Source organism: Corylus avellana, chromosome ca5 (genome assembly GCF_901000735.1).
Source record: "Corylus avellana chromosome ca5, CavTom2PMs-1.0".
NCBI classification, from domain to species: Eukaryota; Viridiplantae; Streptophyta; class Magnoliopsida; order Fagales; family Betulaceae; genus Corylus; species Corylus avellana.
In genome coordinates, this window is record NC_081545.1 from 34,079,225 (window position 1) to 34,091,232 (window position 12,008).

The 12,008-nt window shown below is 37.6% G+C and overlaps 2 protein-coding genes across 4 annotated transcripts; one reads left to right on the top strand and one right to left on the bottom strand.

Moving 5' to 3' along the window:
- The first annotated feature begins 2,334 nt into the window (after window positions 1-2,334).
- On the top strand, window positions 2,335-5,314 carry LOC132182351 (protein KINESIN LIGHT CHAIN-RELATED 2). The gene is made up of 3 exons (XM_059595577.1): window positions 2,335-2,408; window positions 2,760-4,720; window positions 4,862-5,314. The coding sequence occupies exons 2-3, from the start codon at window positions 2,775-2,777 to the stop codon at window positions 5,076-5,078; spliced, it is 2,163 nt and encodes a 720-aa protein (XP_059451560.1). The 5' UTR covers window positions 2,335-2,408; window positions 2,760-2,774; the 3' UTR covers window positions 5,079-5,314.
- A 1,455-nt stretch (window positions 5,315-6,769) lies between these two features.
- Window positions 6,770-11,561, bottom strand: LOC132180814 (L-aspartate oxidase 2-a, chloroplastic-like). Of its 3 annotated transcripts, XM_059593779.1 has the most exons (7): window positions 11,283-11,560; window positions 9,917-10,519; window positions 9,213-9,455; window positions 8,954-9,010; window positions 8,792-8,872; window positions 8,440-8,501; window positions 6,770-8,041 (listed from the first exon to the last, which is right to left on the bottom strand). In XM_059593779.1, exons 2-7 carry the CDS (start codon window positions 10,154-10,156, stop codon window positions 7,030-7,032), a joined length of 1,695 nt encoding a protein of 564 aa, XP_059449762.1. In that variant the 5' UTR covers window positions 10,157-10,519; window positions 11,283-11,560; the 3' UTR covers window positions 6,770-7,029. The 3 variants fall into 3 exon arrangements, with proteins under 3 accessions (XP_059449762.1, XP_059449760.1, XP_059449761.1); XM_059593777.1 differs by having other exon boundaries at window positions 8,792-9,010; window positions 11,283-11,561; XM_059593778.1 differs by lacking the exon at window positions 11,283-11,560 and having other exon boundaries at window positions 8,792-9,010; window positions 9,917-11,269.
- Window positions 11,562-12,008: the final 447 nt, after the last annotated feature.

The following is a 12,008-nucleotide window of genomic DNA, read 5'->3' on the forward strand; positions in this document are numbered from 1 at the left end:
TACCTTTAATTTCTCTAAACTTCACTACATTTTTCGTTCATCCAAAAGAGCATGGATAAAATAATAATAATAATTAAGAAAAATAGCCATCCATAGCTTAGCAGTTTATATGCTTTGTATTGGATATAATATGACTAAGTATATATATCTTTTTCATATGGGTTTCTATTTTCAATTCTGGTGGGTGGTGTCTTATTGTTGCTGTTGAAGATGGGACAATTTTTCCACTCAAGTTGAAGAGCGGTTTAGGCATATTTGAAGCTTAAATTGTTGGTTGGTGCATCAATTTTAGATTCCCTATCATGGAATTAGTGGGACACCTACTGATCACCTCTATTATGCAAGAAAAGAAATTAATTAGCACCATTAATTCCCATTATAATCAATTGGGATTTTCTCATCATATTTAATCCTAATATTAATCTTTAGGGTTCCTCAAAGTTGGGTCCTAGCAACCTAACCACTACTACTAGACAGGGCTTTGCACCATCAGAATATACTGTGGTTATGAATTAATTATGATAATGTTAATTATAAAAATTAATAACCTTGGCAATTGCCATGTCTTTTTGTCTTCAAGTATGGAATATATATATATATATTCCCTGGAATTTGTTTCATGACCCTCCATGGAATCTCTCTATTCTTTAATAAGAGTAGAGTTTTCTACTTTTTGGACCTGCGTGTTAGGTCTTCTTGGGCACCTCTCAACTCCAAAAGATAGTTCAAGAGGTGAGGCTTTTCTTCACACTTATAAAGTAACCATCAGCCCCTTCCACAATCGATGTCGGATAACCCCAACAATCTCTCCCTCACACATTAGGCCCTGGGTCAGAGTACGTAGCGACAACCCGTTTCTTCCATAGACTGTTGGGTCGAGACTTGTTGGTAAACTTGGGCTATAATACTAATGTTAGGTGCTCTTAGGCCTCTCAACTCCAAAAGTTAGCTAAAGAGATGAGGCTTTCCCTCACACTTATAAAGTGACAACCAACCCCTTTCACCATCGATGTGGAATAACCCCAACACTGCAATCATGTATATATATATATGAGCTCCAATAATTCATTTCGGTCAACTCAACTGAGCTTCCTAAGGCCCTTCTATTAACCGAAAAATTAGTGTTAATAATGGCATCAAAGTTTCAGCCATCCACCCGAAAAGGTTTTAAGAAGGAAAACCTCCTTCATATGAGTCCATTGGTTAACAATTTAATAAGCTAAGGTAGTATTTACTCTAAAATTGGTTTGTTAAATCAGTATTTACCCCAAAATTTTGTATTCATAAAAAATAAAAAATTTAATTAATATTTTAATACATTTTGAAGAATATACTTGAATTGCTAGGTGAGATTATCACCCCGCTTTACCTTGACCTTTTATCAAAGCAAAAGAAGCGCTTGATAGATTTCCCTGTCTCCTTTGGGCGATACGCGCCCGCTGTGTTTGCTTGGGCCCACATAGCCACACATTAAATTTTTTTAAAAAAGAAGCTGGGCCCAAACAGCACCAGCGCGGCTGGATGTGGCCCACGTGGAATCCTTCAAAGGCCTCCAATCATTAGATCACATCAAAATAAAGCTGAAATCTCCTTTTGCCACGTGGTAAAGCAAAAAAAAGTTAAAAAATGAAGTCCCAAAAATTCTCGAGGGGGGCAATCCTGTCAGATGAACAAATCCCCAAGTCCTTTTGGCGTTGAAAAGCCGTTAATCCCGCCAACTTGCAACAATTACAGCCAAATATATTAAGATTAATTAAAATATCATTTAATTTTAATCAGTTTTATGCATGGACAGTTTTCTCTAAATTAAATTGAAAGAATTTTCCACCATAAATTGTTATTTATTTTTTTTTTTTGACATGTCCTTACAATAAAAATGAGGGAGATTCGAACTAGTGACCTCCGCTTCATTAGGCGTGGTCCCAGCTGATTGAGATACCTTTTGGGTTAGGACAATTGTTACGTGTTCATTAGCATACAAAAAACACTTTTTGTTTTTTTAATTGAATTTATTTCAACTCTGTTAATATTATAAAAAATATATATATGAGGTGTTGGAAGAATAGATGACAGTTTTATAGGCTAAATTATAGGAAATTAGTTTGGAAGAAAATTCTATAATTTATGTAAAATTGTTTATTAATTTTTTTGAATCAGAGGGGGGTGTTGGGGTGGGAGAGGGGTCACCTTCCTTATTGCTTCAACATTCCAACTCTATGCAACCCCACACCTATACATATATTATCTGTTAAAACTCACAAATTTTGAGAAACCCCATTTTTGCCCTCACCCTTCTGTCATATATAAGTTCATAGACATATCAACCTCCCCATACCTCTCTTCTATCTTTCTGTGCATTAACACCCTGAGAACTTTGGGAGTCAAAACTTCTGGGCACAACATTTAAGGTATGTCTCTTTTATATGGTTTATGTACGTCTTTTGTTGGGTTTCTTTTGAAAGCATTGATGATACAAGTACATTGACTTCTATTTCCAAGGTTGACTTATTTATGTATTTTTTTTGTTTTTTTTTTTCATGTCAAGTGTTGTTTGTGTTCTCTTCTTTTGGCTATTGGAGTTTGATGCCTGTGTTATTCTTTGGTGCTTGGTTCTTGGTTCTTTTGATCATTGAGTTATAAGTACTTCTGTGGTTTGCAGAGACCCCATTAAAGCCAATATTGAATGGCTTTAATCTGCATATGTGTAGTTTGTTGTTTCTATCTGATAACTGTTTTTGTGTTGTGTTTTATTTCATTAGTATATACTTAGTGCAATGCCTGGATTAGCTATGGAGGCATTATATGGGGATGGTGTAGTAGACGAATCCAATGGAGGTTACACCCCATATAAGGAAAGCTTTACCCAGCAAGGCTCTCCAAGAAGTCCATTGAGTCCACAAAGCCCTCAAAGTGACTCCATTGATCTGGCTATTGATGGTGTGATTGACACCTCTATCGATCAGCTGTATCACAATGTATACGAGATGCAGAGCTCTGATCAGTCACCCTCGAGGGCTAGCTTTGTGTCATATGGTTGGGAATCGAGGATTGATTCAGAATTGCGTCATCTTGTTGGATATAATGAGGAATTTGAGGTGACAAAGGAAGTGGTGATAGAAAATAAGGAGAAGGGTAATGGAGGTGACTTGACTCCCGGGTCTATTGGTAAAAAGTCAGCAAAGAACCAGCTTTCTCGCTTGCACTTGGACTCTGGAGCATCAGCAAAATCAAGTCCTAAGAGTAAATCTTCTCATGAGAAGCCTCCAATTGATAAGAGGTATGAGAAGAATTCAAGAAAAGGGAATGCAGTTTTTGCCATGAAAAGGCAGAGAAATTTGGCTTTACTGGGAGCTAAGTTTCAGAATGGAGTTGATAATCCTGTTGTGGCAGCACTAGATAATCCAGACCTTGGCCCCTTCTTGCTTAAACAAGCTAGGGATATGATTTCTTCTGGTGAAAATCCTCAGAGGGCTCTTGAACTGGCTCTTCGGGCAATGAAGTCATTAGAGATATGTGCACAAGAGAAGCCCAGTTTGGACCTGGTCATGTGTTTGCATGTTTTGGCAGCAATATACTGCAGCTTAGGCCAATACAATGAGGCAATTCCAGTTCTTGAGCGCTCAATTGACATTCCAGTGATAGAAGATGGCCAAGATCATGCCCTAGCTAAGTTTGCTGGGTGCATGCAATTAGGTGATACCTATGCAATGCTAGGGCAGATTGAGAATTGTATTCTGTTTTACACAGCAGGCATGGAAATCCAAAAGCAAGTATTGGGAGAAACAGACCCTCGACTTGGCGAGACATGTCGGTATGTAGCTGAGGCCAATGTTCAAGCATTGCAGTTTGATGAGGCTGAGAAGCTTTGTCAGATGGGTCTTGACATCCACAAGGAGAATGGTTCTCCTGCTTCTCTTGAAGAAGCAGCAGATAGGAGGCTCATGGGACTTATCTGTGATGCAAAGGGTGACTATGAAGCTGCTCTTGAGCACTATGTTTTAGCAAGCATGGCCATGGCAGCCAATGGCCATGAAATAGAAGTGGCTTCGATCGATTGCAGCATCGGCGACGCTTATCTATCCTTGGCTCGGTATGATGAGGCAGTCTTTTCTTATCAGAAAGCACTGACAGTCTTTAAGTCAGCTAAGGGAGAGAATCACCCTACTGTTGCTTCAGTTTTTGTTCGTTTAGCTGACTTGTACCACAAGATAGGAAAGTTCAAGGAGTCCAAATCTTATTGTGAAAATGCTCTTCGAATCTATCAAAAGCCTAATCCTGGGATCCCTTCGGAAGAGATTGCCAGTGGTCTTATTGATGTTTCTGCTATCTATCAATCTATGAATGAACTGGAGCAGGCACTCAAGCTACTTAAGAAGGCTTTGAAAATATATGGTAATGCCCCAGGTCAACAAAGCACAATTGCTGGAATTGAGGCCCAGATGGGTGTCATGTATTATATGATTGGGAACTACTCTGACTCTTACAACACCTTGGAAAGTGCCATTTCAAAGTTCCGGGCCAGTGGAGAGAAGAAATCTGCGCTGTTTGGGATTGCTCTTAACCAAATGGGACTTGCCTGTGTGCAGCGTTACTCAATAAATGAGGCTGCAGATCTTTTTGAAGAAGCAAAGAGTATTTTGGAAAAGGAATATGGGCCATATCACACTGATACATTAGGGGTCATTAGCAATCTTGCTGGCACTTATGATGCAATGGGCAGGTACCAGTCTTTAGCTATATTTTAGCGAACTGATTTATCTGTGTTTTTATTGTTTTCCACAGTAGCTGTGATCTTCTCCCTCTGCTCCCCTTTACCTATAGTTTGTGATATCTGTGTGCTTTCCAACTTATGATTTCACAGGCTTGATGATGCCATTGGAATTTTGGAATATCTGGTTGGCATGAGAGAAGAGAAGCTTGGAACAGCAAATCCTGATGTGGATGATGAGCGGCGGAGGCTAGCGGAGTTGTTGAAAGATGCCGGCAGGGTCCGGAGCAGGAAAACCAGATCACTAGTTACACTCCTTGACACCAACCCTGAGATCATAGCAGATGATGATTGTATTAGGGTATTGTAATGATGGTGGTGTATATATGCTTGTTTATAAGTTAAATATCTTTCAGAAGAGACTTAGGTGGTCGGTTTGTTAGATTGTTCTTGGCAAATTTGGGAAACTAAATAAACAATAATAACAGCAAGGAGGAGATCATCCTGGTTCAAATTGTTTGATATAGTACTAGGTATCAACAGAAGTTCATTTATACTTTTGTTGTATATTGATTGATGAATTAATATGTCACATTCTTCTTTGTATCTCTCGATGTCAATAAATTGGTGAGACATCATTTTGTCAATGTCAATATAGAATTGATGAAACTTTCATTTTCCATTATTGGTGCACCAACTGCCTATGGAAAACCTCTAATTGCTTCATACCATAGATAGAGCGAGATACTAACCTTTTAATATATTTTTTTGATAATTGCTGGCGATGTGTAAGTTTCTGATGTTCATAGAAAATGATATGACTTTTTCCCTAAGCAATTTGTTCCAAATGACATTATATCTCAGTTAGCCATAGAAGAAAATCTGCAGAGAGCCAATTTCTGTCACTCTCTTTCTAATGGGAGTTGCTGTTAAGAATTGGCACCCGGGCTCATACGTTATTCTATTAATGAGTGCTTGATTTAGACCAAAGTTGGGCACTTTGGATCTATTTTCAAACTAAATTTTTCTCCAAATTGCATCGGAGGAAATTCCTCCAGTATAGTATATTAAACTGATATTTGTCCTTAGAGTACGAGTCACATGCATTTGCTCTAAAAACATATGCCAATTTAATAAAATGGGTTAAAGAAAATTTTTTCAACCCAATTTGTAGGAAAACTTTGTCATAAATCTTTCATCTGCCAATGTGAGTGCAGTGTTGAGCTGTACACATAAAAAATTCTTTTATTTGGCATCCAATTATTAAGATGGTTCAGGTGGAAAGTATGGAATTCCAAAACTCCTAGATAAAGAACGACATTGATGCAGCGTGGTGTAGTGTAGTAGGTCACAAAATTAACACACAAATCTCAACTTTTTCCAAAGCCAATAACAAAATAAAGGATTTGAGGGAAAATTGGAGAAAACTCAACATTTTGAGTGTTTCTTATTGGTATATAACAGGGCTTGGTGGCGGCACTCCATCCATTGCCAAGGGTGGTTCCAAACCTTTAAACAATTGGTGGTTGTAGTTGGGCTGCAATTGTCTTGAGGTGAAAGAAGAGCATCCTTGCCCTTCCCTTTCTTTAAAAGTTCTTCTGATGGAAATTTTTCCCAAGAATGAAGCTTCTTTAACTTGACTCTAACGGTAGAAGAGATGTTTTCAAAGTCAAATGAGGCAGAGGAAGGTGTTACGATGAAATAAAATACAATGAAGAAATTGTCACATCTGATTTCCTTCTTAAATTTGGAGCTAAGTAAAGGATGAGAGAGAGAGAGAGAGAGAGAGGCACCTTATATTATATATATATATATATATATATATATATATATGACTGTGACAGTTCTAACCAGCCCTTAAATTTTTTTTTTTACAATGATTGATCCAAGGATTGTTAGGAACTTAGCACTATGAGATAATTGTGGAATAAAAATATAGTTTATAGCATTACTCTTGTTAAATAGACCAAAACTTTACAGTAGTTTCATATTTAATAAAAAGTAGGTTGAAAAAAACCACAATTTAATATATATAATGGTTTTAGAGTGGCTAAATCTGTTAAATAGGCTATTATTCATTAGAATCAGAAACTTACACATTGGCCAATAATGGAAGAAGAGCACATGAAGGATGACATTATCATTTAAATCAATAGGCTATGGTTTATAGGGTTTTTCCCATAATTGGTACTAAATCTATAGGCCATTATTCATTAGAATCAAACATTGGCCCATAATGGAAGAAGAGCACAAGAAGGATGACATTATCATTTTGATACAATTCTAAGAATAAATTTTTATTGGCAGGAAGGCTCCTTTCTTTAACACATGAGCTGCTTGTGTAGTTGTCGTGAACTCCAGGTACTCTTGACTGATGAACAAGGGAAAATAATTGTTGGGAGCCTCTTACTTTCCTCCAAATTAGGAAAATCAACCGTGTAGTGAAGCCCACGGCTTTCATGCCTGGAAAGGGCACTGCTGATCACCAGCTCCGCACAACAAAAGAGGTTCCTCATTTCACAAGCCTCAAGCCCCACCATTGTTGGCTCCCACCCTTGCTGAAATAAGTACTCCTCCCATTTAGCCTCCAACTCACCAATCTTTTGCTCTGCAAATTCCAGCCTTGTCGTCGACCGAACAATTCCCACATAATCCCACATGATTGATTGCAATTCTTTCCTTATTGTTCTTGTCATTGTTAAAATTTTGTCCATAGCATCACTCCCAAGTGAAGAAGTAACAACTGGTTTACCCCACAAATTTGAAGTACTAGGATCATGTTTAGAGCTCTTCATGTGATCAATTGAGGGCTGGACAGCTCTTCTTGCAAAAACTAAAGCTTCAACTATTGAGTTACTAGCAAGTCGGTTTGCTCCATGCAAACCTGTGCATGCAACCTCTCCTGCCACGTACAAGCCCTGAATATTTGTCTCCCCATGAAGCCTGGCGTGCACACCCCCACACATGTAATGAGCAGCGGGAACCACTGGAATCGGCTGCCGGGTAATGTCCAGACCATACTTTAAGCACTCAGCAGCAATGTTGGGGAAGTGGGAGAGAATTTTTTCGCTGGCCCTGTGACTAATATCAAGGAGCACATATTTCTCATTACGCTTTTTAAGCTGGTCATCTATACTTCTTGCCACCACATCCCTGGGAGCAAGCTCAGCTCTCTCATCATACAAGGGCATGAACCTTTCCATGCCTAGATTGTACAGGATGCCTCCGGCGCCCCTAACAGCTTCAGAAATAAGAAATGCGTTCTCTCGAGACTTGGTTGGTTTGATGGGAAGGCCTTCGTCAGCTAATGCAGTTGGGTGGAACTGCACAAATCTGAGCAATGATGCTATTATTACCTTATTTGTAGTGTATTCACCTATCCTATTTTTCCTATAAGTAGGGATGATTTGTTTTGTAAAATTAATCAGTTGAATAAGAGTATAGGCTTAGGGCTTTATTATATGGATGTAGGTCATAGACCGAACCAAGTAAAATACATTTGTCTATTTTATTATTTCAGCTATCCTCTTTATCTTTACATTTGATTATGATTTCTTTTAGCATTCAAATGCTACGAAAAACAAGGCATTATGATTTCAGTTTGGGATATTTAAAATCCTTTCAGAATTCGTGCATGATTATGAATTATCAATAATAACACAGCACTTTGAATATGATTTTGTATGACAATTAAGATAAAGACTATCAATAGTTGATAAATATTTACTCACTCCATATTTGAAATAACAGCTTGAGCACGATAGGCCATGGCCATTCCATCTCCTGTGGCTATCTGTAAGAATATCAAGCATGAAGCAGACCAAAGATCATTATACTCATTATCAAACAGGTTTATTCTTTTAGATGATGTTTTACTATCCAATTAGAGTGAGATTTCACCATTTATAGGAAGAAATATAATATCTGAAGTAAGTGTGATACATGTTAGATAACTCCTTGGTAGGTGTCAGACTTTTCTACACATAAAGATATTTGTAGTCTTTTGCAGGGGCTATATATATAGGAGGCTCTTAAGGAGCAGTCTAGGTTGATAGTGGATGGTAGAAGTGTGAAAACATTTACCAGAGGATTTGTAGTTGTTGGATAGATATGTCCAGCCCCACCTGATGCAAGTAAAGTCACCTTTGAAATAAACCTTATCGCCTGAAAATTCAAAAAAGTAAAGGTTATGGAATGAAGATAGTGAGATTTTTGGGCATAATAAATGGTAAATTTTGTTGTTACCTCTAATGTTTCAGTATTAAATGTGTCAACACCCAGACATATTGTGTCAGAACAATCCTGTAATGTCGGTAAGGAATTCACTTCAGTGAATGCTCATAATGTGTCTTAATCCCACATCTAAGATATGCTTAAAAATCATTCCACAAACAGAAAAGAAAAGAAAAAAATCATTCCACAAAAGGGTTGCATATATATATGAGCATGTAAAATAAAAAGAAACAAACAATCATTTTTCAAATAAGTTACTTGAATAAATGACCTGGTACGTTAGCAAATCTATCGCAAAATGGTGATCAAACACAGAAATATTTGGATCATTGACAACTGCCTTCAGTAGAACCCGCACAATCTCCCTTCCAGTCATATCAGCTACATGAGCAATTCTGTGATGAGAGTGCCCCCCCTCCCTTGTTAGATGCAAGTTTCCATCTTCCCCGTGATCAAATGAGGCACCCATAGCCATCAATTCTCTGATTCTGTCAGGTCCTTCTGTGCAGACAACCTGTTTAAAAATAACCAAACTTGAGAAATAGCTCAACAATTATGCAACTGGCGTTACTAATTAACACTCAAATAAGACAAGACAACAGAGTAAACACAACCAACGAACGTGCACAAAAAATTCGCATTTTCTCTTCTTTTTTCTTTCACAACAAAAGTGCTTACTAATTGAAACTTATTCAGAGGAACAATATGTCATTCTCAGTTCATATAAACCAAGGGCATTAACTATAGCTCTAAGGGGGTTGAGAAAAATGAGACAATGCAAATCAATTTGATTGTTGCCATTCATTTTAATCCATGGATAAATTGTGGAGAGTAAGAGACTCAAACAAACATTTGTTAGCTATAAACAAAAGTCCATATTGTATGGCCATCGACATCATAATGTAATAAATTTCATACCAGAGAGCAGAGTTCATAAATGAATGATATAGACAAATTTTTAGATTTGAAACTAACCCTGACAGTCTCCTCATCACATAGATAAGCCCCAGCTACAATGGTGTCATGCATGTGACTCTCCACAGAATCTGAAGGGCTCAACACAGAACCAACACCACCCTGAGCATAGTTTGTGTTGCTCTCATGAGGCTCAGCCTTGGTAATCACAGCGACAGAACCATGCTTTGCAACATCAAGAGCATAACGAAGGCCTGCAACTCCACTGCCAATGACAGCAAAATCAAAATACTGAGACATTAGGGATCATTAGCAATCTTGCCGCCACTTATGATGCAATGGGCAGGTACCAGTCTTTAGCTATATTTTAGCAAACTGATTTATCTGTGTTTTTGTTGGTTTCCACAGTAGCTGTGATCTTCTCCCTCTGCTTCCCTTTGCCTATAGTTTGTGATATCTGTGTGCTTTCCAACTTATGATTTCACAGGCTTGATGATGCCATTGGAATTTTGGAATATCTGGTTGGCATGAGAGAAGAGAAGCTTGGAACAGAAACTCCTGATGTGGATGATGAGTGGCGGAGGTTAGCGGCGTTGTTGAAAGAAGCCGGCAGGGTCCAGAACAGGAAAACCAGATCACTAGTTACACTCCTTGACACCAACCCTGAGATCATAACAGAAGTTCATTTATACTTTTGTTGTATATTGATTGATGAATTAATATGTCTCATTCTTCTTTGTATGTCTCGATGTCAATAAATTGGTGAGAGCATTCTGTCAATGCCAATATAGAATTGATGAAACTTTTATTTTCTATTATTGGCGCACCAACTGCCTATGGAAAACTTCTAGTTGCTTCTTACCATAGATAGAGCAAGATACTAACCTTTAATATATTTGTTTGTTCCAAACGACATTAGATTTCAGTTAGCCATAAAAGAAAATCTGCAGAGAGCCAATCTCTGTGAATGGGGGTTGCCAACTGAGCATTAAGAATTGGCACTTTGGCTGATACGTTATTCTACTAATGAGTGCTTGATTTGGACCAAAGTTGGGCACTTTGGATCCATTTTCAAACAAAATTTTCCTCCAAATTGCAGAGGAAATATCTCCGATATAGTATATTAAACTGATATTTATCCTTAAAGCACGAGTCACATGCATTATTAATAATGCATGTGAGAATTACGTGCTCTAAGGACACATGTCAATTTTTCATCTGGTGAGTGCAGTGTTAAGCTATACACACAAAATTCTTTTGTTTGGCATCCAATTATTAAGATGGTTCAGGGGGAAAGCAAGGAATTCCAAAACTCATAGATAAAGAACAACAGTGGGTTCCAAAATCAACACACAAAAATCTCACAACTTTTTCCAAAACCAATAACAAAATAAAGGATTTGAGGTAAAATAGGAGAAAACTCAACTTTTTGAGTGTTTCTTATTGATACATATAACGGGCTTGGTTGTGGCACTCCATTGCCAAGGGTGCTTCCAAACCTTTAAAGACTTTGTGGTTGTAGTTGGGCTGCAATTGTCTTGAGGTGAAAGATGATCTGTAAACATTCCAGACACTCAAGACGAGCATCCTTGCCCTTCCCTTTCTTTAAAAGTTTTTTTTCTGATGGAAAATTTTCCCAAGAATGAAGTTTCTTTATCTTGACTCTTAAAGGTAGAAGAGATGCTTTCAAAGTCAACCGAGGCAGAGGAAGGTGATAGGACGAAATAAAATACAATGACGAAATTGTCACATCTGATTTCCTTGTTAAATTTGGAGCTAAGTAAGGGATGAGAGAGAGAGAGAGAGAGGCACCCAGTCGTCATCATAGGGTAACCAAAATTTATAAAATGGCTTTAGGATGGCTAACCTAAATCTATAACAACTAGCATTTTATGACTGTTTTTTGTTGTTTAATGTTAAATAGGCCAAAACTTTCCAACAATTTCATACTTGGATGCATATAGATTCAATACTTGTACAAAAAATTCACCAACAATGGTTAATAAAAAGTAGGGTTGAAAAAAACCACAATTTAATATAAAATACGGTTTTAGAGTGGCTAAATCTGTTAAACTTACAATTAAATTATAATAAAAAAAACCTGCCAGATAGGCTATTATTCATTAGAATCAAACACATTGGCCCACAATGG

What these genes read in the sequence shown, in the direction of transcription:
- LOC132182351 (XM_059595577.1), top strand. Translation starts at nt 2,775, where the DNA reads ATGCCTGGATTAGCTATGGAGGCATTATATGGGGATGGTGTAGTAGAC. An exon ending in ACTTATGATGCAATGGGCAG is followed by an intron (nt 4,721 to 4,861) that starts GTACCAGTCTTT and finishes ATGATTTCACAG; the next exon opens with GCTTGATGATGCCATTGGAA.
- LOC132180814 (XM_059593777.1), bottom strand. Translation starts at nt 10,156, where the DNA reads ATGTCTCAGTATTTTGATTTTGCTGTCATTGGCAGTGGAGTTGCAGGC. An exon ending in CAACAACTACAAATCCTCTG is followed by an intron (nt 8,502 to 8,791) that starts GTAAATGTTTTC and finishes ATATTCTTACAG; the next exon opens with ATAGCCACAGGAGATGGAAT. An exon ending in GCTGTTATTTCAAATATGGA is followed by an intron (nt 8,042 to 8,439) that starts GTGAGTAAATAT and finishes ATCATTGCTCAG; the next exon opens with ATTTGTGCAGTTCCACCCAA.